At 41.3% G+C, this 26852-nt stretch overlaps 1 protein-coding gene across 15 annotated transcripts in view; it reads right to left on the bottom strand.

Annotated features, from left to right (window-relative positions):
- The window catches only part of AFTPH (aftiphilin), a 61245-nt gene extending 34682 nt beyond the window's left edge, over window positions 1-26563 (bottom strand). For 2 of the 15 annotated variants that reach the window (XM_043543968.1, XM_043543961.1), the window contains exons 1-5: window positions 26249-26458; window positions 25653-25749; window positions 12295-12360; window positions 10997-11146; window positions 4216-6110 (exon numbers count right to left, since the gene is read on the bottom strand). In XM_043543968.1, coding sequence (XP_043399903.1) covers window positions 4216-6075 — 1860 coding nt within the window. In that variant the 5' untranslated portion in view covers window positions 6076-6110; window positions 10997-11146; window positions 12295-12360; window positions 25653-25749; window positions 26249-26458. Of the gene's footprint in view, window positions 1-4215; window positions 6111-10996; window positions 11147-12294; window positions 12361-16455; window positions 16517-25652; window positions 25750-26181 lie in introns of those variants that run through there. The other 13 variants (XM_043543964.1, XM_037896059.2, XM_043543969.1 and 10 more) reach the window with 11 other exon arrangements.
- Between the last annotated feature and the right edge of the window lie 289 nt (window positions 26564-26852).

Below are 26852 nucleotides of genomic sequence, written 5' to 3' on the forward strand. Positions count from 1 at the left end.
TTAATGTTGCGCAGGCAACCTGCATTCTGGCATTGCCTAGGTTTAAGTGCTTAACTTTGTACCCTTAAGATCTTTTCTATGTCGTTTCCTAAATTTTTAAAAAGCAAACTGTAAAACAGAAATTCCATCCTGTGAAACCTCAGTGAGCCTCCCATGGGATCTCTCTGGGGCTGGCACCTTTAGATCCACAGCACAAGTAGGAGAGGTCTGAGCTAGTGGAGGAACAAGTGACAGTAGTAAGCTGTTAATCTCTATGTGGACCAGTCATGGGCAGGAAATAAAACATTTTGCGAGTGGGTTTCACAGATAATTGTTAGACAGCAGAGAGGTGTTGACTTTGGAATCCTGGATTCTATTGAAGTTTCTGGAGAGAAGTGTACTCTAGTGGATAGAGACCCTTCTGTCCCATTCCCTGCACCCACCCACCCTGGCCCCCCGCAATACACAACATCCAGCTTGTCCCTTTTTATACCTCTTCCATCTCCTCTTGTCCTCTCCCCAAATGTTTCAAGTTTGGCAAATTACAAGCAACTGATTACGTGGCCTTGTAGCAAAGTGTTAGCCAACTTTAATTATAGGTGTTGCTGCCAGCTCTGCCTATAATAAATTGCATTCCATCCCTCCTCATTTGTTTTTCTGCTTTCTATATAGTGCCTGATTCTGTGAGCCATTACTCATCTGAATAACTTCACTGAAGTCAGAGTAATTATCTGTGTACAGGCTTGAAAGACCTGGCCCCTAGACTGAGGGTATTTTCAGGATAGGGAGCTTGTCTATGGAGGTGTCTATAGAGACCTACCAAACTATTAGCATTATTTTTCACAGGTGCTCGGAAGTGGGAGGATTGTTCTTAAATATCTTAAATGTTCGTGTGTCAAGGTTCCTTCCCCACTCTGAACTCTAGGATACAGATGTGGGGACCTGCATGAAAACCTCCTAAGCTTACTTTTAGCAGCTTAGGCTAAAACTTCCCCAAGGTACAAACTATTTTACCCTTTGCCCTTGGACTTCCACTGCCACCACCAAACGTTTATCTGGGTTTATTTTATTAGGAAAACGTTGTTTGGAAACGTCTTTCCCCCAAAAATCCTCCCAACCCTTGCACCCTACTTCCTGGGGAAGGTTTGGTAAAAATCCTCATCAACTTGCATAGGTGACCACAGACCCAAACCCTTGGATCTTAAGAACAATGAAAAAAGCATTCAGGTCTTACAAGAAGAATTTTAATAGAAGAAACAGTAAAAAAAAGAAGTAACAATAAAAAGAATCACCTCTATAAAATCAGGATGGTAAATACCTTACAGGGTAATCAGATTCAAAACACAGAGAATCCCTCTAGGCAAAACCTTAAGTTACAAAAAGATACACAGACAGAAATATCCATTCTATTCAGCACAGCCTAATTTCTCAGCCATTTAAAGAAACCATAATCTAACGCATACCTAGCTAGATTACTTACTAAGTTTTAAGACTCTATTCCTGTTCTGTCCCCAGCAAAAGCATCACACAGACAGACAGAGAGAGAGAGATTCGTTTTCTCCCTCCCTCCAGCTTTGAAAGTATCTTGTCTCCTCATTGGTCATTTTGGTCAGGTGCCAGTGAGGTTATCCTAGTTTCTTAACCCTTTACAGGTGAGAGGATTTTTCCTCTGGCCAGGAGGGATTTTAAAGGGTTTACCCTTCCCTTTATATTTATGACATCGTGGTAATGGATTTTTCTGCATAATTTAAAAAGAAACAGGACATACCTGACTGTTGAGATGTATGGTGCAGGATATGAACAAATGATTTATTGGTTTTGTTGCGTGGCAATCAGTGAATTAGATTAACTGTTAAGCACTGTCAAAGTGCTCAGTGCATCCATGACATGGAAGATGGCAGCCTCTGCCCCAAGAAGCTTATGTGCAGTATCACGTCTAACCCTATATATTGATCAGAATAGGACCTTATACTTAAAAAAGGAGGCCTAGACTATATTGCAACAACTGTTATTGGATCTTCACAGTCAAAATGAGACATTACTGGATGCTTTGAAAGTTTTAAATATTAAACAGCTTATGTAATGTTTGTCCATCAGCCTTTGGTTTTGAGGGAAGAAACTATTTTTATGTCCCATTAAAAAGGATGTGTCAAAATATCAGTTTTCAGCAATGTACAGATGAAGTTGTGCGACTTCTTAGTCTACTTGCAACAAGAAGTGTGGAAGATCCCCTTCAGAAACTGCAATTTTAGACAATTTATTTTAAAGGGAGGCTGCCCTGATTACAAATTCCAGCAACAATTAATTATATGTTCAAGTACTTGACACTGATGATCTGTTTAATATTGCAAAAATTAAATTTGACAGAACCAAATAAGTTCAGAGCAGAGATTTTCATTTTGTCCTCAAACACCCTGGTTGTGCCTTTGTGATCTAGTTATGTTTACAAAAACATTGCTCTAGGTTACCACTAACAACATTAAATTAAACTCTCCCCCGCCCTCAATTTATAATCTATATGTTACTGGCAAAACTGGGTTACTTATAATTCCTCTCCGTATACAATCCTCACTTGAGCCAGCTTTTGTAGTTAAGCCAACATCAAAATTGACCCCCATTAAAGCAGTTAGCATAGATCAGTGCTACATCCCTTGATTCATGCAGTTTATGGCTCTACATTCAGAAGACACCGCAACCTCGCTACCTGTTCCCTGATTCCAGAGAGAAACAGGAGTGAAGGACGATTGGTGAAGTCAACATTTGGAAGACTCCAGCTACTGATAAATAACTCATTTTTTCCCTCCATGAAAGGATCTCAACCATGCCACTATACAGTACTGGTATAGTTTCTGCATTTAAAACAGTAATCACATCGAGTGAGCACCCAAATACAGAATGCTGTCAATTAGATAAGGAAATACTTAGCATCACAGTTAAATGCAAAGTGGAACAAATTCTTTAGCATAAGCAGTCTGTTCCACCTTGCAATTAGCTGTGATGCTCGGAGAACCTTTCCCAGACCTGAAGAAGAAGAAGAACTCTGTCTCAAAAGCTTCTCTCTCTCTCACCCACAGAAGTTGGTGCAATTAAAAAAAAAAATTACCTCACCCACCTTGTCTCTCTAATGTCCTGAGACCGACACAGCTACAACTACACTGCACATGCTCAGCAAAGGGAGCTTTAAACTCAGTACAGTTGTTCTGAAGTCAAGAATGTACAACTACATTCAAACATCTACCTTGGTGCAAGAGAACCAGATGACTGAAGAAAAAGCCCAGCTAGTAAGTTAGAAATTAGTATTTAGTTACACAATTAGCAATAAGGCAAAAATGCAATGAATGTTACCAGCATTTTTTGAACAGTCATCTATCCCCATATTCTTGCTTAGGTATAGCAGTGATCAAAAGAAATCACTCTTGAATATTAATACCTTTGCCATAATGTTTAACCTCCCTCCCTCCACAAATTAGCGTTTTACATAGGAGTTTTCATAACAATTGACCCTTTAATTTTCTAATTAGCGTGACCTTAAGATTTAAAGCATTAGGGAAAGAATTTCATATTTTACTACTAGACCAGGAACAATTTTGTAACAGACTGACTGTGCATGACGAGGAAGTCAGAGTGGACAACACGAACAGGAACTAAGTGACAAGTAAAAGTCTTAGAAAAACACTTTACATTATAAGATTTTTAAAAAAGATTAAGATTGGTGATCAGTTTATCAGTCACTTATTTTAACAGATTACATTTCAGGGACTATGAGACCTATCAGCTTTCAATTACTCTCTTTAAAACAATTTTTTAAAAGGAGTATCGATTTAAAAAGAACACCATTGTATTATTTTGCATCTGTACATCAAATGATAATGAAAACCACTGAAGCTGTTTCTATACACCAAAACAATAAGTAAATCAATGGAACAGCTGAAAGATGACACACTGGTGAGTCTCTAAGTGCCTCTCCATAATGGAAACTTCAAAGGAGTTCTACATCTGTCAGAGGAATACATCTGTGGAAGGAATACATTTTCCAAAAACCAAATAAAAATTCTCGTAACAAGTATTCTTTGTGAAATACACAAAAGCTACTGCTTTACATATATTCAAAAATGTGCACTGGGAAAGAACTGTATGCACAATGGATTATTTTTAAAAAAGGGACACTTGGGTGATGTAAGCCTTATAAAGCAATTTCAAAAAAATCCAAAAAAGGGACAAAACACAGAAAGTTACCTGAATTGAAGGTGCTGATTCTTGCCGACTGACAGCTCCCTCTAAAGATGCCAAAGCAACACCGTCAGTCTGATGGATCACTGGGCTGCCAATACTAAGAGATGGATCTGTCCTATGTGACTGCCATGTCTCTTTTCTATAATGAGATTCAGCAGCTTGTTCATCTCCAAAAGCAGCCCAACAACAGCTTTCTTTCTGTTCATCTTCAAAAGCATTCCATTCTGCAGCTTCGTTACACCCAGCTGAACTAAAGTCTGCAAAGTCATCAGAGTCCTGAATAGCACTGCACTCATCTTGAGGTTTTGGCACTGAATCAAACTCTCCAAATTCACTATTCTCTCCATTTTCCAACTCAGCAAGAGGTGGGACTTCCAAGTCAGAAAGCATATTGGTAGCTCTATATTCTAATGTCTGATTTAGTTCAGAGTGACCTAACCTTTGTTTGTCAACAGTTAACACAATACTTATATCCCTAAAATCACCAAATTCACCACTTGGCTCACTGAAGTGTGCAGATTGTTCAGAAGATTCTTCTAAACTTAAATCATTCACTGACTCTTGAGTATCGCTAATAAAAGCGGGAGATGCACCACTGACTGTGCAAAAATCATTTTCATTTGTATCACTACAAGACAGAAATTCAATGCTACTTTCACCATTCTTTACATCTTCAGAATCACCCAAATCAGTTTCTTCTGCAGGATCACTGGTGGGGTTTTGAATTTTAGTAAAGTTGATACTTTCTGTTTCTGAAGAATCATTAGCCCTAGAAAAATCAAGTTCTTTGCTGTTCCCAATGTCACAATATTTTCGCCTTCCAGTGTTTTCTGCATTTTCAGTAGTGCCCATTGAAATTTCAGTTGTTTGAGGTGTGCTACAAATGATGAAGTCATTATGTTCCAGTGCTGTAGGGTCTTGCTCACAATTACTACCAACTTCATCATCTACTAAACTGGTTTCTGAAATGCAAGCCTGCTCATCTTCAGTGTAAATCTCTCCTTCATATTCATAGCTTCTATCTGAAGACACTTCCTTCGTAATACTTTGTTGAGCCACTCTATTTATTATATGGTTTTCCTGTACATTCAGTGCTTCTCTTTCATTAAAAACTTTGCATATTTTATGTCCTGGTTCTTCTAAATGGATTGTTTCATTGTTTGAGAATGCAGCAAAATCTGCAAAATCCTCAGCTGGGCTAGGCAAAGAGTCTAAACTTAACTCAGTGCTATGAGTGCTAGTAGTTTTTCGTCCCTTTGAGTCACTGACGCTGTCCAGATCTTCTATTCCCTGAGGATTTACAGAATCCAGTGCTGCAAAACCATTTGTTAGAATCTCTAGACATGGGAGTTTCTCACCATTACAAGTGTCTATTTGCTGGTCCTGGCCTGTAACTTTCATATCAGTTCTAATGCCTTCAGAGGAGAAACCCTCTGCTTTCCCAATGTTCTCTTTTTGTTCCCCTATTCTCTTTACATCTTCCAGATTTACATCAAAGGAAGTACCTGAAGTTCTAGATTTACATTTTTCTTTGCTGGTATTAGTTGATATATCAGAGAGTTCTTTAGCGGGTTTAGGAAGTTCTGCAGTGCAGTCTTTAACTTTACCATTTTTAACAGAGTTAAAAGTTGCAAGGCTATCTCCATTGTCAGAGTAATCATGAATTGGCATAAAATGGTTTGTGGGTATAAATTCCTCCTTTGAATTACAGTAGTCTGGTGCATCAAAATCAGCAAAACCTACGCCAGAAGTGCCAACACCAGAGAATCCACCAAATTCCCCAAATTCATCATCATCATCATCAGCGCCATTGTCAAGTGGTGGAGGGGAAGAAGAGTACATCCGAATTATGTCTGGTTCCATTGTTTAATTCCTTTTAGAAGAAGGTTAATTTATATCTACAGAGGAAAAAAAGACATCATTACTTTTCTGACATATAAAAAACTGCAATTTACTATGCAGTTTTACAGTTATATTGTAAAAAAGTGAGATTGTTAGTGTGTAATATTTTGTTTCACATTTCATTTAAAGAAAAAATGATATAAGCAGTGCATGGGCAACATTAGAAAAGGGAAACAGTTGTATTCTGTCATCAGATAAAGTATTCACAAAATGTGCCAGAGATTGCATCACATTTATCTCAGTGCTCTAGACAGGAAGTGTCTGATGTAGCTTTAACAAACCAATTATTGAGAGGAATGGCCAAAATGTAGACCTTTGATGACCAAGTAGGACTTTATAAAGGGGGCCAAAAAAAAAATACCATGAGTGAAACTTTCTCGTTCTTTTGTTTTTTTAATATATCGTCACAAAAACTGCCACGCAGTTAAGACTTCCTGTTAACTGCTGGAGGATTACATCAAGATTCCACACCAAAAAGAATCCCAAAGACATGAAACACATTTGTTTTGACAAGCTAAGGAACTCTCCACAGAGGTGGTCAAAATGGGCTTCCGTGGTTCTTAACTTCTCTTGGCCTGTGACTCAAAAGATGTCCAAAAATACACTTGACGTATCACACCCCACAATCTTGTGTGTGTGTAGAGGACTATGGGAAAATATTAAGCCATTTTAAGGGTTGTGCATCAAAAAAATGGGGAATTCTCCCCTCCTGCATGGCACTCACCTCACAAAGATAGCTCCACAGGATCCTAGCTTTGGACTGGTAGGGGAAAGGGAGAGAGGAGCTGACTGGATAGTGAGTAGGAGCCTGGAGTTCCTTCTCCTCAAACCCAGACTTCTGTTGGATTCTACAGCCCATAGGATTTTATAGTTCTCAGCCAGAGTGCCCCACTTACTAAGCAACTGGTCCAACTCATTTTCAGGTCACCATCCATTAGCTGAGAACTGCTGCTGTAAGTACCATCAAAGCCTAATGCAAAAGTAACCTTTTCATCAAAGTTTATCCACAAAAACAGAAGCTAGGATTATCTTTAAAATATTCAACTGAAAGCCACTAAACTGCAGAAAGGAGATGAGTCCAATTTTTTAGAAGTCTTATACTCCACATATTAGTGTTTTCAGTGCCTAGGAACTATGGTGATTGGGTGCTTTATAAATACCTTAGAAATAAAGAGATTTATCATTTAAACTTAAACTGTAAACTACTTTAGTACCAGTTATTTTGAAAGAAAATCTCATTCTTTCCCTTTAAATGGTTTTTTAAAATTTCGATATTGCATCAGCTGCAAGTTCCCACTGAGTTTATTTATATTTACACATGGTGAGCTGTATATGCCATTTAATTTGGTGGGAGACAGGGCTCTTCCTTTAGAATGCAAGTTTCAAAGCAGTCTTTACACTTTACAAAATAGGAGTACTCATGATGTGTAACATTTACTGTTCACAAATCAGGACCATCGTTCAATGTAGGTATTGGAGCTGTACATACACCATAATATTTATTTCCTGTACAAAAATGGCTATATTGAAATGTGCCAGACCAAAAAGGACTTTTGGGCCAATAGGTGTTAAATGGATTTCCTGGGGGAATGGGTAATGCCATAACTTTGGTTATGCAAAAAACAAAGAAACAAAAACAGCTTTCTGAAGCTACAGCATGAGGAGAGGGCGATCAACTGGTGATTACACGTTTCGGGAGACTGGAGACCTGGCTTGGTTCTGGTTCCCGATCTTAAGAATGATGTGAACCTGGTAACCACAGAAAAAACCCAGTTGTGGGGTCTGAAGGACTGAGGCCTATTAGAACCCTATGTTGGAGCTGGGGGCGACCTCTCATGAGCTGTTGAGCATGCGTGTAGGTTATTTTATTTTTTATATGCTTTCTTTATAATGTTTTACCTCAAGAATAAATGTGCGTGGCAACTTGTAACTGCCAGCAATATACTGGCCATAGCCCAAGGAGAGAAAGCAAAGCACAGGCATTGGCCTCTTAGGGAGACTGGTTTGCTGGAGATATCAGAGTATAGGTCAGGGAGCAGTGCAGCCTTAAAACCCTCAATTAAAAGGGAGTGAGATGCAGGCCTCCACGCAGTAGAGGTGATGGCTGGGAGTCAGAAATCTTTAAGTAGGTCCCCTCGAGGGGAAAATACAGGTGCAATTACCCTAAAAATGTGACAACATTGCAAACCTCAGTAGTAATTTTCTATCACATTATTGCAGGGTTTAACATTTGTTACAAAAGTTACTGGAGCAGCAGCAAACTAAACCCAATGCTTCCCATGTGTACTGTATATTCTCCTTCCCGCTCTAGTCCAAGCCATCCACAGACAGATCTGTAATGCCATGCTTTCTTGAAAAACCACCTAAAATGACTACCAAAATCACATAACTGCAAAGAACATTTACAACATCAGTTTCAAGGGTCCAAGGATTTACTGAAGTAAAAATACTCTTAAAATATTTACGTTAAGCTTTAAAAGGAATAGCCCAACAGTTCTGCAAAACATTTTTTTTAAATTAGGTATCGTAACGTAGATTGGCATAAACTGTGCTGACATTCTCGCTTTCAGTTAGTTATCTTGAAACTGAAGTTCCCTAGCCCCAGGAGATCCAAGTAATCTTTAGGCTTTCAGTACAGTAAACAACTGTTTTTAAAAAGCTAGTTTACTACTTATTTCTCCACTTCTTTGAAGCCATTCTGGGTAATCAGAGTGTAGTAAAATTATTTCTAAAAAGGCATAATCATCAGGTCAAGAAAGCATATTATGAAAGTCATTGAAACAAGTTTTATGGAACAGTCCAATGGCATTCTAGCAGAGTTTTATCACTGCATGCTTTCTGCTCACTGAATTTTCAGTTAGCAGCTAAATCCCTTGACAGTACAATATAGTAAAGTCAGTCCATCAAGCTAGAACATCTGTAACTGGAAAGAGTTAGATATGTAAGTACCACTGTACCTTTCATACATTTTTATCCCAACTAGCAAAACAGGAATAAAACTGCTAGAGCATGGAAGATAGTTGAAGTGCTGATGTTTATGATATTTTGTAGGAAAATCCACAGTATGGATTTGATTTATCTGGTCTCAATATGGGGTGGCTCTTTCTTAAAAGGAAGAAACTCACATCTTCTCACTCAGCAGGACATTTTTCAGTCTATTGGTGCAGGGGGGGAAAACACCGTTATTATACAGAAATTGGTGGCGGGTTATTTTTTGTTTTTTAAGAAAGTCAGTATGCTGTTGAAAACAAAGTTAGATTTTTCAAACTTTCCTCTCTAAATAGGTAGAAACTGGAAGCCAGAGTCTGCAGAAACAGCATGCTCAGCGTAGGGGATGGATAGGAGAGGGTTAGCGTCTCTCATCAATATGACCTCCTCTGATTAGTTAAAGAATCATTGAATGTACTGTCCAAAGGGAAACCTATAGGATGCATTCCCCTAATACCCTCAGAGACAAAGGACTTGTCTCCATCACAAAATTAGGTTGACACTATTTAGGTCAATCTACAGCCACCGCAATAATTCAATCAGCTGTTGGTGTCCACACTACTCTCCTTCTGCCGGTGGTGTGCATCCTCACCAGGAGCACTTGTGGGGCACTGACAGTTGCGCAGCGCTCACAGCTTGAGCCCCTCACCCACCCCAGGGTGACAGCCTGAGCTGTGAGCCTGGAGCCAGCTCAATTTCACAGCATGGAGCTTATCAGCAGGCTTCTCAATTTCGGGACTGTCCCTGCTCCCAGCAACCTGCTGCTCACAGCTGGAGCCATGAAACTGACAATTTCACTGCTGGTAGTTATGTTGCTGTAGCAGGCCACTTACTTCAGCTACTTACAAAGGTTTGGCCTACACTACAGTTAGGTCAACCTAAGGTAACTTACACTGACCTAATTATGTCAGTGTCTACACTAGAATGCTGCTTCTGCCAAAGTAAGTGGTCTACTACACCAACATAAGCACTGTCTCTCTCATGGAGGTGGAGTTAATGTCGGTGGAGTTAGGGAGATGCATTGTCCTTGTAGACACTGTTACTTATATTGGCTGTCATTCTTATCAGTTTCACAGCTGTCACTGCCTCCCCTCTGCAGCCCCTCACTCAGCTGGAGCTGTGAAATTCACAAGAATGTTAACTTCCACTGCTGGAAGGCTTCCTGATGTGAAACTGAACCCCAGGTGGGGTTCACAGCTCAGGCTGTCGCACGGCGGTGGATGGAGGGCTCCAGCTGTGAGCCCCAAACAGCTGTCAGTGTCCCACACCCAGCTGTCAGTATCCCACAATGTCCCACTTCAGTCAGTGCAAGTGCTCCTGGTGAGGTCAACCTAAATCTGTAGTGTAGACAAGCCTTTTCTTTTAAGTAAGGTTTAAAATACCTAGGAGAACAATTGCTGAAGGCATGTCTACACTACAAACTTAAATTCTATATAGGTTGACTTTTAGCCACCACAATAATTACTGGTTCGTGTCCACACTGCCCTCTTTCTGTCACCAGGAGCACTTCCACTGACTTAAGAGGGGCAGTGTGGGAGCCTGAGAGCCAGGGCTGGCAGTTCTACACGCAGCTCTGTGCCGGAAGCCTGGCGGCTGTCTGGATTCTCGGCTCCACCACTCCACTGGGAGTTTGGAGTGCGCTCCCGGCTCAGAGCAGGGAGCCCACTGTGCACAACTTGGCTCACAGGGAGCCCCCCACCCACCTTGGGGTGACAGACCACTTTCTTTTCAATTTCGCGGCTCTGGCATGGATGAATGACAAAAATGACAGCCAACAGACCATGTAAGTAACATGCAGTGTCTACACAGATACTGCGTTGCCCTAACTACACCGACACAAACCTACGCCTCTTGTGGAGGTGGACTTATTATGTTGATATAGTAGGGCACTTACATCGGTGGGAGGAAGGCTGTAGTGTGTACACTGACATAAGTAGGTTGACATAAGCTGCCTTACGTTGACCTAACTCTGTAATGTAGATCAAGCCTGAGTGATCCGAGGGCTGCCATCCCTCTCTTGGCCCAATTAACCACTGGACTCAAACTGGAAGGAAAGGCGCAAAAAATATTTCTATTAAATATTCAGTTTTTAGTAAAGACAAGTTTCTAAAAAGCCATAAAAGAACATTTGATGTCATATGTTTCACACTTTTCTTTAAAAACAGAATAACTGATATTCATTAAGTTCTTGTCCCTTTTAAAGTCAATGTAATGTAAATAATACAATTACGAGTATTTTAAAATATGGCATTTTCTGCACACTGTTTTTAAGAATAGCTATCTGGCTTCATAACCCTTCTCCCCAATAAATTAAAGCCTTAAGTGTCATTTCAGACCTGAATTTTGTTCTACCTTAAGATTATTCGAACTCAAGGGAGACTTAAAAGATTAAGAATTCAAACAGTGAAGATAGTCTTCCAGTCATTTAGATGAAAACGGGTTGAAAAACACTGATTTAGATAATATCTACCACTAACAAACAGCCACTAGCTTTTTATACCATAAAAACAAACAGTTTTTCACCTCTGGTTGTGGATCTGTAGTAGCAGCTAAAAATGATCTTAAAAAGGTAGAGAAAGTTTAATCTGTTTTTAAAAAACAAATAACTCTGTAGCCTTAAGTTTACTTTTTGGCTTTCTGACCTCTAGCAAAAACAGGGAAAACAAGATTTGATATTCCTGATTTTTCTGCAAGTAAAAAAAAAAAAATCCAAGCAGACAATTCTTTAAACATTTCTTTAAAAGGAAAAACAAAATACATGTTTCTCAATCAGAAAGAAGTAATAAAAGGACACACAAACCCCTAACTTATTTCTTTACATTTCACCTTTAACAGAACACAACCCCCAGAGCGATGCTACCTTCAGTAATGTTGTCGGTGACCAAATCACTATGTTTTTGAACAACAAAGCATTAGAAATGTTCAGCTCTGACTGAAAAGGGAAGTGGGGCAGAAGAAATTGGGGGGGGGGGGAGAATGGAACAAAATTTGAAAACATTTTTAAAATTTAATAAAATACATTAGAATAGATATTGATAGCCCTAACAAACATGTGGTGTATTGTGAAGCGTAGGTAGCTATGTTAGTTCAGTAATAAAACAAAAGTCTGGTTTGCTCTTCTCATTCAAGAGGCCATCAAGTTTTTAAAGAGCTGTAAAAGGTAGTACTTTTTAGGTCCCAGGAAAACAGTACCTTATACAATTCAGTGGTCCATCTGATTGGCAGAGAAGCAGCAAAGGGCTGAGAAGTGGGTTCCATCTGCATCATCAGGGGTACATGGATATGAACAAAGGGAGGGAAAATAAATGACTGGGGGAGAAAGGTAATTAGAGAAATCTTCTAGTTTATGCAAGATATTGGCCAATGTCTTGCTAACATTTTTCCTGCAAACTTTTTTAAATGTCACCAAATTGACTAAAAAGTTCAGATTCCACAAAACATTGACTGTACAGTTCCATTGTGTTGCTGTGTACTAATTACTAAACAGTTGATTATACTTATTATATATATTTATTATACACGATCTGAGTTCAAGACAGCTACATTTTCAGTAGCAAAAGAAGGTGAAAACACTTGTACTGCTATTTTAAATTTTCTATGTTAATTGAAAGATGCACCAAAATTAATCCTCAAAAAATTAGTCAGAAGCCTTGCTTAAACTTGAAAGCTTTTTGTTTAGAAAACATTCAGCCTGTATCTATTTTGCACTATCACCACATGTGGAGGATTTGCTTTTTTAAATTCAGGGATTTGCATGAAATCAGATTCACTGTTCCTGCTGCTGATACATCACATGAATTCAACCCTTTCAGAAACCACATTTATCTCCACAGCTAATAAAACTGATGTCAAACACTAAGGATTAGGATTTCAGGTGAGAAATGAACAGCAAAAAACAATGAATTTAAAAGAAACGTAATTCTTATTTCCAGACAATGTCCCTACCAAAGATGATTTTGTGTGTATATATAGCCTTTTTCTCAAAGCTTTTTAAAAACGAGACAGGGATCACTTAATCCACCACTAGAATGGAATAAAATAGATCAACTGTTTAGTAATTAGTACACAGCAACACAATGGAACTGTTTAAAGCCTAGATCCTGCAACAGGACCTGCAAATGATTTTAAATGGTCAAGACTTGTGAAATGTCAAGTTACAGCGCCTCTCAGCAATCATAACTTTGCCAGTTGGCATCTCGCCTTAGCATTTGTATATTTAACTTTATAATCTAGCCCCATGTAAAATAATTATCTTTTTAAAAATAAACTGCATATTCAACTACATACATGTATATCATATGACTTATTTGGAAGCTCTGACGTGTTAAGATCACACATGTGTTTCAATTGTAACAAATACAGAAGAGCTAGGATTACCATACGTCTGGTTTTTCCTGGATATTGTCTCTTTATTGAGCTTCTGTTCGGGTGGATTTTTCAAACAGGCAATCTCTGAGATTTTTTCAGAGTGGACTCTGGAGCTCAGAAAGAGCCCTGACTGGTCCACTTTCTGATTGGTCCATTCCCTGCAGCCACAGCTGCCGGATCCTGCCTACCCAGGCCCCAGCTCCCAGCCCTTGGGAGGGTCTTGCAGGGAGGCACTGAGGGATGGCTGTCACTGCATCTTGGGCTTATGCCAGCCACCCTGCAACAGTGACAGGGAGTGAAACTACCCCCCACCTTCCAGTAAGTACCCTTGATGCAGGTACCTCCTCCAGCTCCCCCAACTGTTCTCTTCTCCTCCTCCCTCCCCCCCGCAGTATCCTCTTTTTGGGAATGTGAAATATGGTAACCCTAAGAAGAGCTCCATACATACACACACATTATACATGAAGAGCTCCATACATACACACATTCACATTTTTTATTTCACATTCCCAAAAAGAGGATACTGCGGGGGGGTGGGAGGGGGAGAAGAGAACAGTTGGGGGAGCTGGAGGAGGTACCTGTATATATACATACATACACACAGAATATACTAATTCACAGGGACATAGGAAAGGTGCATCACAGTACATAAAAGGATAAATCAGTTTTTTCAAGAATTTGAAGACAAAGTATATTAAGTTAAAAATTCAGTGGAAAAAAATCATGCCATTTTTTCCTAAGATTGGCTAACTCAGATGGCAAAAATTGAATTTGATTACACTTTTCAGTTTAAGAGATGGCAATACTATCAACTCTCACTATGAAATGGAAACAAGCATGAGAATTTTCAGCTCGCAGGCTAAATTTCTTTTTTAAAAATTCAGAATCTTAAAAAAAAAAAAAAAAAAAAAAGGCTTTACTGTGAGAGCTTCCCCCTCCCAAGACAAACTATTGAAGTGAATCCACTGTCATGCACTCAGACATTAACATTCTGTAAAATCTGTGGCTTTTCAGCATGACAGCTTTCTTCATTAATTCCTTTAGTTGTTAATCCCTACTTTTGTCTGACATCTCAAATGGAGTCTAAGAGCTAGAATTGTGGGTTTATCTTTTGTGACAGAGAATTCTTTTCTCAGTTTAAACATCTTCTGAATCACACTCTAGGCCAGTGGCTCTCAACCTTTCCAGACTACTGAACTCCTTTCAGGGGTCTGATCTGTGTTGTGTACTCTCAAGTTTCACCTCACTTAAAAACTAATTGCTTACAAAAATCAGACATACAAATACAAAAGTACCACAGCACACTTTTTTAAAAAAGCAAGCATTTTTACCATATAATTATAAAATAAATCAACTGGAACAAATATTGTACTTACATGTCAAAGTTTAATATATAAAGCAGTATAAACAAATCATTGTCTGTATGCAATTTTAGCTTGTACTGACATCTCTAGTGCTTTTTATGTAGCCTGTTGTAAAACTAGGCAAATATCTAGATGAGTTGATGTCCTGCCTGGAAGACCTCTGTGTACCCCCAGGGGTACGCGTACCCCTGGTTGAGAACCACTGCCTATACAATCTGGCAAAACAGGTATTCCTTCTTTCTTTGGGGTTTGTGCCCACCCAATTAGAGCCATTTAGACACACACACGCCTTGGTTAACTCCTTCAGAGAAATACATAAAATTATCCCACCCTACCCTTAGAGAAGATGGCTCTGAAATAGAAGTTTAGAAGAGCTTATTCCAAGATCCAATCATTTGAAAATTCTGGAAACATGAATTTATGAACAGAGCTTTATCTGCAATTGGTTTAAAATAAGGATGGGTTTTTTGTTTTTTGTTTTTTGTAGAAAGTGCCACTGTGTGCGAGAGGATGTAAGGAAGGCATTTATTTCCATGGTTTGAAGTTTGTACTAACCTGGCAGCAGAGCTAATTTTTTTTTTTTTTTTTTTTTTTAAATGTGAGGTAAAGGAATGTGTCCTTGACTGTTCACCTCAACGGTTTGTTTGGACACTTTCACAAACTCACTTTTAGAATGATACTTAGATATATCAGAGGGATCAGTTTCTTCTCAATACAAAATGCATCTTCAATAGTTATACTCCTTCTGAGCAGCTCCAATTCTCTTTTTGTATTTAAAGGCAGAAAAATTGGAAGATCATGCCCAATATTGCTATCGTAAGTGAACTGGATTGAAGAGTCACACTCCTATCCTCCCCTATAGAGTGTGAATTTTAACTTCCAATGCCTATTCAGACACATACTGAAGAAAAACATTAACTATCATTCGTGGCCTTTCGATATCTGTATGATTATAAAAAGCAGTGGTTATATCATATTATATAGGGGGGAGGGATAGCTCAGTGGTTTGAGCATTGGCCTGCTAAACCCAGGGTTGAGAGTTCAATCCTTGAGGGGGCCATTTAGGGATCTGGGGCAAAAATTGGGGATTGGTCCTGCTTTGAGCAGGGGTTTAGCTAGATGACCTCCTGAGGTCCCTTCCAACCCTGATAATATTCTGTGATCACAAGCGTCATGCATACGCTTTTGTTCTAAGTCTTATCTCAGTCTCCAACACAAAGAGGCAACTGACTTCCCTATGTACACACTATAGCTTGTGTTGGTATAAATTATGTGTGAACAAGGCAGCCCCATGAGTGACGTAAATTACACTGACCTAAGCGTCAGTGTAGACAGAGCTTCTCCCACTGACATAGCTACTGCTGCTAGCAGGGGCTGGAGGAACTAAGTCGACAGGAGAGCTCTCTCCCATCTGCTTACAGCATTTGCACTAAAAGCGCTACAGTGGCACAGCTGCTTCGGTTCAGCCACGCCGCTGTATGCTCTGTAGTGTAGCCATAGCCTTAGAGGACCAGACTGTTTGTACTATGATGAGGAGTCCTAGTTCTCTCTTCTCAACAACTTGAGATCCCACAATGGCTTCTGTGTTAAAAGAAGAGGACTGTATTTCCATTTGAATTACATAAAGCTTATTTTGATCCACAGAGGTCAGTGCTGAGTGATGAAAGTCACATAGCTTCTCCCAGAGCTGACCACACCTCTAAGTTTTACAAATAAAATTGGTTTGGGCCATATTCAGTGTTGTCTATAATGTTTTGCTTCCTTTATCTTTCTCTATATATGTTATACAGATACATGTTCTCCACTATTGCTGCATAAAGTGCAAGAATATATGTTTGGAGAACCTGTACAAAGAGCTCATTTTCCATGAGAACCATTAAAACCTGCAAACATTATCTCTTAGGCAGGTCCATTACAGTCTTTCACCTACCATTCAAAAGAATTTTTATGCCAAGCTTACTTTCTTGTTACATGACTTGTTGCAAACTGGTTTCAAGTTTTCAACTTGTAACTTTATATTTCAATGTCTATCAATTATAAGGGCATTGGAACTACTGACAAACTTACTGCTATTGAAAGGATCCACTGACAACACCATGCAAATGAACATTTGTATTTTATTTTAAAGGCAAACTAGAGCAATAATTCTGAATATTTAATTTTGATCAAGGTGAGTTATGTTATACCAGCTCTTAGTTTCATCAGTTTCTAAATAAAAAATACGAAAATATATACATCTCAAGAAATTTAATCTGAAATAAAAATATTCAATGGAAGAGTGAAAACTGGAAAGCAATAATGCTGAAAGAGGCCAGAGAGTGACAGATGACAGGTTTGAGTGGTCCAGTGGACTAAGGGCTTGTCTTCACTACCGGGGTAAAGTCAACCTAAATTATGCTACTCCAGCTACGTGAATAATGTAGCTGGAGTCGACTAAGCTTAGGTCGACTAAGCTTAGGTCGACTAACCCTGGTGTCTTCACTGCACTGAGTCGACAGCAGATGCTCTCCAGTCGACTTCCCTTACTCTTCTCAGAGAGCTGGAGTACAAGGGTCGACCGGAGAGCGCTCTGCCATCAATTTAGCGGGTCTTCACTAGACCCACTAAATCGATCCCTACTACATTGATTGCAGCAGCCTCGATCTTCCAATCTTCCGTAGTGGGGACCAGCCCTAATCATGGATTTGGGAAGTCCCATTTCCAAATTCAGTTCTACCAGCGACTCTGTCTTTCGGGGGGTAGAATATTCACACCCGAGTGACACAAATTTTGTGGACAGAGTGTAGTGTAAACATAACCTCAGATAAATCACAAACTCTAAGAGCTGAATTCAGAGGTGATTTTTAAGATGGTATAAGTCAGACATCCTTAGATACCACCAACCACTCTAGAAGCACTTAACACTGTGAGAGCATAAAGGGAGTGGGAGTTTATCTAATTTACATGTTCTACCAACTACTTGGAAACGAAGTGTAAATGAAAGTAGACGACCCCCTGGTTTAAATTTACACATTCATATACTGTTCCCTTAGTTACTTCTCATTCCTTGGTTTGAGAGTTACCCCAATTTAGACTCCTTTATATTTAAATCATGGGCCAAATTCATAGGCAATGTTTAGGAGGCAAGTGGGTGCAGTATACACATTGGGCAGGCTGGAAAACAAAGTTACATCAGCTTCGATTTCCACAGACCTACTTCTAAGGGCATGTCTATACTAGAAACTAAGTTGACCTATGTTAGGTCAACTTTAAGTAATGTTAGTAATTACTGCGGTGGTTCAGGTCCACTCTACTTAAGGGCATGGCTACACTTGCAGATGTAGGCGCTTTGAGTTAAACCAGCCTTCATAGAGCGCAGTAGGGAAAGCGCTGCAGTCTGTCCACACTGACAGCTTCAAGCGCGCTGGCGTGGCCATATTTGCAGCACTCGCAGCGGCATTGGGAACGGTGCATTATAGGCAGCTATCCTAGCATGCAAGTGGCTGCACCGTGCTTTTCAAATTGGGGGTGGGGTGGAGTGTGACAGGGAGTGTGTTGTGTGTATGTGGGGGGAGAGAAGGTGGGTTTTTGGGGGGCTGAGAGCATGTCAGCATGCTGTCTTGTAAGTTCAGACAGCAGCAGGCCCCCCTCCCCCACCCCGCCTCTCTTCTCTCACACACACACACACACACACACAGAGCATTCCACAGTAATGGTTGCTTTGTCTCGGAGGAGATAAGCAGCCGGCTGTCAGAAACGGGGCTTTCAACAGGCATTTCTGCATTCCTACAGCCGATTCCAAACAATGACAAGAGTGGCCACTTGACTTAAGGCAGTGGTTCTCAAACTAGGGCCGTCGCTTGTTCAGGAAAAGCCCCTGGCGGGGTGGGCTGGTTTGTTTACCTGCCACGTCCGCAGGTTCGGCCGACTGCAGCTCCCACTGGCCACGGTTTGCTGCTCCAAGCCAATGGGGGCTGGGGAAAGCAGCGTGGGCCGAGGGATGTGCTGGCCAACCTTCCTGCAGCCCCCATTGGCCTGGAGCAGCGAACAGTGGCCAATGAGAACTGCGATTGGCCAAACCTGCAGATGCGGCAGGTAAACAAACCGGCCCGGCCCACCAGGGGCTTTTCCTGAACAAGAGACGGCCCTAGTTTGAGAACTACTGACTTAAGGGGATTATGGGACGTTTCCGGAGGCTGATCAGAGCGCAATAAAGCAATCAGTAAAGCTGATCAGAGCGCAGTACAGTTCACACTGGCACTGCAGCGCTCCAGCGGGGGCGCAGCAAACGTTATTCCACTTGCTGAGGTGGAGTACCAGCAGCGCTGTAGCCGCAGAGTCAGAGCGCTCTATGTGCCTTGCCAGTGTGGACAAGTAGTGAGCTAGTGCACCCGGGGCTTCTTTACTGTGCTGTAATTCGCAAGTGTAGTCAAGCCCTCTGTTCCCTTTAAGCTGTGTGGCCGTGCAGTTGCCTATTAAGCCCCACGCAGGGGCTCAGGGCTGCAGTGGGGAGAGATGCCTCTCCCCTAGCACTGACCTGTCGCAGCGGGGAGAGGCATCGCTCCCCACTGCAGCCCTGAGCCCCAAGCCCCAGCATGGACCAGTCCTGTACTTGCTGCAGCTGTGGGAGAGGAGCCCCTTCCTCAGCCCGGCCCAGGTCTGCTGGAGCTGCCGAAGCCAGGGAAAGGAGCTTATCCCCCAGCCCTGAGCTGCTGCAGTGACAGAGGACTTGGGGGGGGTCCTCTCTCCCCACTGCAGCCCCAGGGCAGCCTGCACCCCAAACCCCTCATCCCTGGCCCCACCCCAGAGCCCACATACCCCCTGCACCCCAACCCTCTTCCCCAGCCCTGAGCTCCCTCCCACACTCCGAACCTCTAGGCCTCACTCTCACCACATGAATTTTGTTATGTGCACCAATATGAAGGTGATGTGTCACACATCACCTCCGGAGTGGTGCACATAACAAAATTCATTCCGCACATGGACATAAAAAATTAGAGGGAACACTGTACTTTACCCTCCTTTTGTTGGTGGTGCGTGTCTCACCAGGAGCTCTTCCACCAACTTAAGAGGGGCAGTATGGGGGGCTGAGAGTCTGGGCTCTCAGCGCCACATACTGCTTCCCACCGCCAGAAACCCAACTGCTTCCTGGGGCTCTTGGCTCCCTGACACAGTTGGGCTCCCAGCTGCGAGCTCCATGCCTGGAGTCCGGGTGGCTCCTGGGAGCCTCTGTGAAGCCACTAGACTCCCTGTGGGGAGCCATCAGCCTCCAGGTAGCCAGTGGGGAGCTGAGCGACTACCCTAAAGCTCCCAGCTCCCTAAAGGAAGCCCAGCTGCAGTGGGGAGCAGGAGCTTCCAGGCAGGACCAAGAGCAGTACCAAGGCACCAGGCAGCACCAAGAGCCTGTGGGGAGCCAGGCAGGTGCAGCCCAGCTCGGAGCGGGGAGCCCAGGCAGCAGCTGGACTGGGAGCCAAGGACCAGCTAGACTCTGAGTGGGGCGGACGCAGCATGACTGGGAATGGGGAGCCCAGAGGGGCAACGGGCTCTGCCCTGTGACAGCCTGACTTTGTCAACTACACAGCTACAGCTAGTTTATAATGTGATATGGCAGGAAAAAACACCCATGTAATTTTGGGAAATGTACACAGAGGCAGCAAGCGTGTACCTCCTTTTTCTATGTAGCTCTTAAGACAATACTGTTCTCAAAATAGTGTGCTCAGTTCCGAGCATCCAATTTCAGAGGTAGGCTGTAAAAGAGCTACAAAAATAGGATGCCAGGAATTGACTAATAAGGAAAGAAAAGAGCTAAAGGGGAGACATATTTAAAGGTGTAAACATTGAGGGAGATTACTATTTAAGATGGTAAAAAAGTATAATTAAAAGTAGTTGGAAGAAGTTAAGGAAAAATTGAAGCTGATTAGCAAGACATTCCAACAATAAAATATTGTAACATATTTGATTCTCCCCGGAGGAAGTGAAGGAAGCCTATCATTTGAGACACCTGAAAGTAGATTGGAAAATAAAAGATCAAAAAATGTGCTGTTAGAGATTTCTTTAGCACCAATCACTAAAATATTTAAGTGCTTTAGGTGAAAAAACCGGCATCGGCAGTGAAATGGACTCAGTCACTAACTTCTGTTATCTCCCCTTCCTCAACAGCATTTTATTCCTGCCTTTGCAGGGTTTGTTTTTTTTTTTAAATGGGAACAAAAACTACCTCAATGACATTTGTGATCCTCAGGGCATCAAAGTGTTGTTTTCTACTGAAAGACATCTTCCTCTCTTATAACTCTACTCATTACTGGCCTATCAAGCTAAATCCCCATTTTTTCCCCCATGACCCTTAAAATAGCCTTGAACCAGCACTAATTTCAAGTCATGCAATGATCAACTGCACCTGGGTCAATAGTAGAGCAAACATTACCAAAGTGATGCATTTGAGAATAGGAATAGAGAGGAGAGCCATGGCCTTGAGTATTCACTTCTAATCCTCTAAATAATAACTTCAGAACATTAGACAATGCACTGGTGATGTGCTAATAATGAAAGAAAAAATGATGAAAAAAATCAGAGATGCAGTATATAAACCCACTCCTCGTCTAGAGTGATTGGAGTGGACAGAGAGAGAAAATCATCATCTTATTCCCAACACTCCTACTTACCAGAAAACCCATCCTAGGAAGAGAGTTACTGATCAAACTGGAATAACTTAATTTTGTTTCTAAATTTAATTACTAAGCCTAATTTTCTTTTCTGTGTTGTGGATTTTACCAGTAAAATCCACAAGAAGATTTTACCTGACAGCCCTGAAAAATAAATCAATGTTTTCAATTCTATCCCTGTCACAACAGTAAGATTTTCTGCAGCAGGAGTTCCAGAACACCATAAGTGCTGGGACACACTGAACAGTTGAGGAGAACAGCTGTTTTCTAGATCTAGTATGTTCATTTTGTCTAAAAATATGACCTGTATTCATCTCTGCTTGTATTTACAAAACATAACGTACACAACATTTTTAAATAATCAATACCATTTTCTCTTGAATCCCTTTATAAACATTTTACATCAATTGTCTGTGGTCTCAGTAAGCTCTAAAATATTCTGCAAAGCCTTCCATTAGCAAGTGCTAGGTTGTAAAAAGAAAATAAAAATGAAACTCAAGAGACTCAATTGTTTAAACGTTAGAAAAAAGTCCTTTCCTGGGTTACTAATAATATCAGATTAGATTTTAAATTGTTTCATGGTTAATACATTTAATTTTTGCCATTTTACTTTTTGTATTTCACTCAAATTGGGCAATGAAATGGGACTAAAATTTTATTTTACAGTTTTCAGGAAGTAGCATTATGTTTGGGCTGAGGAATTTCTTAAAACAAAATAATTTCACTTAAATTAATGTTTCTAGTCCTAGCAGATTTTGGAAACTTTTAAATATACAATGTAAATTTTTGGCCCAATGTGAATTGACAGTGTCCCCTTAACAAAATCAGATTCAATACTTTTCCTTAATAATCTATAACCAAGTTTCAGTTGCTGTATCTTCTAAAACTTCACTACCAGAGAATGAGTATTTCTATCATTCATATAGCAATCTACAGCCATTGACTGTGAATCAATTTAAGGTCTAGATTTGCAGTAATACACATTGTATTGTTGCTTACAGAGTAAACTACTAATCCATAATATACATAAATATTACAAGATGACTCACAAATTTTAGCATTAACTGCTTCTGAAGTTTCACTTTAGAACTGTTTTCAACTAAGTCAGCAATATTTTTCGGCATGAAACTCAGTATTTAAGTATAAATTTTAGGTACCTGATTACACACCATTAGAACTATGTTACCATGGGTCAACTGTTACAGATATAAAAATTTTATTAAAGTTAATGTTTAAAATCAAATTTACACAAGTTAAGAAGGAAGGTACTGTGCATCTGGGGAGTTCTTAAGATATATACATAGTACATAACCAGCATAGACCCAGACTGGGGTGTGGGAGATTTTAAGACGTCAGTGGATAAGTGATCTCAGTTATGCCACCCATAGAATGTATTTAGAGTCCAAGTCAGTATTGGTGTAGTAAGTAAGTACACGGGTGGGGTGCGTCCCTTGGTTCGAAAGAAGGAAGCGGGTTATTTCCCTGACTGGCGTTTCTCGATTACTCGACTTGGTACTGACGATGTCCCCGATGTGCTCTGTGTATGTGTCTCTGGACCACCTGATGGTGTCAGACACCATGAGCTGTCTCCTGAGTCAGGCGTAGCATTGACTGATTCCACATGCACAATTGTTCTTACAGATATATTTCAGAACAATATCCTCTGAACTACATATAACAAACCCTTCAAACTTAATATGCACTAAATCAAGAAGCAGATGACAACAGCCCAGAGGTGAATTCTCATTTGTAAAAAGAAAAGGAGTACTTGTGGCACCTTAGAGACTAACACATTTATTTGAGCATAAGCTTTCGTGAGCTACATGCATCCGATGAAGTGAGCTGTAGCTCACGAAAGCTTATGCTCAAATAAATTTGTTAGTCTCTAAGGTGCCACAAGTATTCCTTTTCTTTCTGCGAATACAGACTAACACGGCTGCTACTCTGAAACCTCTCATTTGTAAGGTTCACTCAAAGTTTGGTAGGTGGAGTACTGCTCTAATAGGCAAAAGAGTCACTGCTGCCTCTGCTTTATTGTTGCTACAGCTCTCCAGCTTTAAAACAAATAAACATTTCCTTCAACAGACAAAAACATGTATTCAACGGATAAGAAGAAAAAAAACCCATCAGGCTGTATTGTGCTGTACTGGCTTAGCAACAGTAGACTTACATCAATCATCATTTATCAGATGATGTTATCTATATAGTTGGTATATTAAGAACAACGTAGTACTTGCATAAGTCCAGGACTTGAAACAACACACTCTGTTTTCCATTGTCTTCTAATGAAAACATGAACTTCAGGTTTCACATTTCCTTCCCCTGCTACCTGCTTCCTAAAACACTAATGTGAATGGAATCAATTGCCTTCCTTCTGTTCATTCAGAAAAGGGTTCTTAGGCTTTAAACAAATTATTCAAATCATTTAATAAATATTAGAATCATAGAAATGAAAGACCTATTCGGTCACCTTGCAAATATCCTTGCCAATACGTAATTGTTCCCTGTAGCACCAACCCAAACCTTTAATTTAGAGAAAAAAAAATTTCTAGAAGAAACTCTACTATAAACAAAAGTTCACTTCAAAACAAGACACTGTTCAAGCACCTCCTCATTTACAGAAGCAGCTGAGCAGTGTAGTTTGAGTGGGTTGAACATAAAGAGAAAAACGGATTTTTTTTTTTTAATGTCAGTCAAAGAAACACCAAATTTACATGTGTTGTTTTGGGTGTATCCTTGCTTAGTTACTTAAGCTCAATGTTTTTCTGCGGATGAAAGTTAACGTGGTTTAAATTTTATTTACTTTCAACCACACGAGGAAGACATCTGCTTAAAACAAAAAGCAATGTGACTTCCCCATTTCCCACCCAAAAACTGTTAATGCTGTATTCTTTAAGTTATATCTCTGGTTCCCAGTACAGGAGTTGTTATACTGAGGAATTAAAACAAAAGACTTTTTAAAACAATTCATCCTAAATGCAAGTTTGTGTGCATCTACACACGCTCACATAGCATATAACCCAGCATTTTTTCCTATGCTTAAGTAGGCTGAGTTTTCCAAAAGTCTACTTCATAATAGTATGGTTATTGAACAAATGAAAAGGAAATAATTAAGTTTAACTTCTCAGAACAAGTCCAATAGCATTTTTTAATCAGAACTCAATAAGACCACTTTACAATGAGCTCAACTTCTAAAAAGTACCTCAAATGAAATATAGTTCTCTATTTAAACCCTAGGAGAAACAAATTACTTAGTAAATACAGTAGGACCCTCTTTTAAAGATTTTTTTTTCCTACAGAAAGACTTATGAGCAGAAGTTCACTGTAACAGGAACTGCATATTGCAGTACACTGAAATTAAACTGAAACTGCCTAGAGTGAAACATTCGGGCAGGGCCACCATTAACAAGCAGCCAATCACTTGTCCTCAGTGACCACTCTGAAGTAACTACAGCATTACTGTGTTTACTTTTTAGACACCATCTCTAATAAGAAAACAACTTTTGTCTGTGCGTTGGATAGCCACGTATGATCCTGAAAACAGGTATATGCTGAAATGTTATAATAAGCAGAACCATTCTAGCATTTTGACAATTTTGTTTTGGCACACTTCAGATTTCCTCTGCTTGAAAAACAACAGCATAACGTTACTTTTAGTACTACTTAATTTGTTTGTGGACTATTATTAAAACAATGTGTCAAGCACTCCTCGTCATACAAAGACAAAAAAAAGTTTGGGCGGTGAACAACACGGCACAATTTAAATGTCCAATAGCATATCATATACAACACTACCCAACCCTCCAACCCTAGTTCTTAATGGAATTAAATGCAGCAGAACATGCACTAAAATCCCATTTCTAACAGGAAACCCCTATTTTAAGCAATCACTTTGGAATATCTTCCAAGATAGGTGGTAGAGAGTTTTGTCTGACCTTTAGTTAGAGACACACCTCCGACAAACAAGTGAATTTTGTTGACGTATGGCTTTACTAGAGTACAGTGAGAACTAAACAGAAATCAGGTGTCCATGTGACAGTTGTCTCTAATAAAGGCGATCTACTGACCCAAAGGACAGCCGTCAAGGGAGGGAATCTGTTTCACTTAAGAAAAGGAGGACTTGTGGCACCTTAGAGACTAACAAATTTATTCACTTAAGATTTTCTACAGCACTTACCACTACACTACCTCAGTGTTGCAGCAACCTTAACTCATCTGTGGGAGCAGAGTGAAATTCAGAAGGTTCCCCTCACCCTTTTGGTGGGGACAGAAATCTAAAATGAAAAACAGTCCTTCAAACCACCTTCCCCATCTTCACCACTAACAGCCAGGCACAGAAGTAGGCAAAGAAACGATTGAGGAACCTACAGGCCCTGGTCAGACTCACTCACACACCAGCCGCTGGGTCAGAAGGTAAGAGTCTGGCACGGGTCCCAGGAGAAACCCGACCCACACACGACACAGGGCCAGAGGAGCAGCCTCTGGCCCCTCCAAGGGCGGGGTGTGGGTGTGTGTGTGTGGGGGCCTCCAGCGATGGGGGGTTTCTTGCCCCCCCCCCAGGCTGTCGTCTCACAGCAGTGCCTGGGCCCCCCAGTCTGTGGGTGGGGTGGGGCGAGGGCACAGTGGGGGAGCGGGGCGGGTGTCTCCGGAGTCAACGCCTGCCCTCGGGACGCTCTCCTCAGGGGCGGCGGAGGGCAGGGTCTCACCTTCCAGCCCTGACCCGACCGCCTCCCCGCTGTCACCCGAGCGCAGCGGCCCGGCCCCGTCTCTTACCTCCGGCCTCCTGCAGGGGCGGCTGGGCCTGGCATGGCCGGGCGGAGGGTAGCTCCGCACAGGGACCAGGCGGGTGTTATCTGGGGCCTCCCGGGGCGGCCGCCCTCAGGGGGACTCCATGTCAAAGCCCGAAGCAACAGAACCCTCCTCGGTCCGACCCAGCCCCCACCGCCCACTTAGTCCATTCCTCCCAGCATGCAACGCGACCAACAACCGCGGACACGCCACTTCCGGCCGCTTGCTAGAGCCGCCCGGAAGCCCCAGCCTGTAGCCTAGCTGCTTCCAGGGAGGTGCCTGACGCCCTGCGGCCATCTTGAACCCGGGCAAATCTCACGTCGCCTTATGGTAAGGCTAGGATTCAGCGGCCATCTTGGACCCGGGCAAACTGGCCTTTTTCCTTATGGTAAAGGAACCATCTTAGATTAGGGCCGAGCGGCCCCGTTTGCCTGTGACGGGGCTTTATGAAGCGATATCGAAGCCCGAGCGGCCATGCTGAAGTAGGGCACCTTGCCCTTTCCCTGAGCGGGCAACAGGGAACTTGCGGGTCAGGCTGGGCCCTAGAGAGGGAGAGCCCCACCCTAGGGGAGTCTGGCTGCGCCTGCAG

Source organism: Chelonia mydas, chromosome 3, assembly GCF_015237465.2.
Source record: "Chelonia mydas isolate rCheMyd1 chromosome 3, rCheMyd1.pri.v2, whole genome shotgun sequence".
Lineage (NCBI taxonomy): Eukaryota > Metazoa > Chordata > Testudines > Cheloniidae > Chelonia > Chelonia mydas.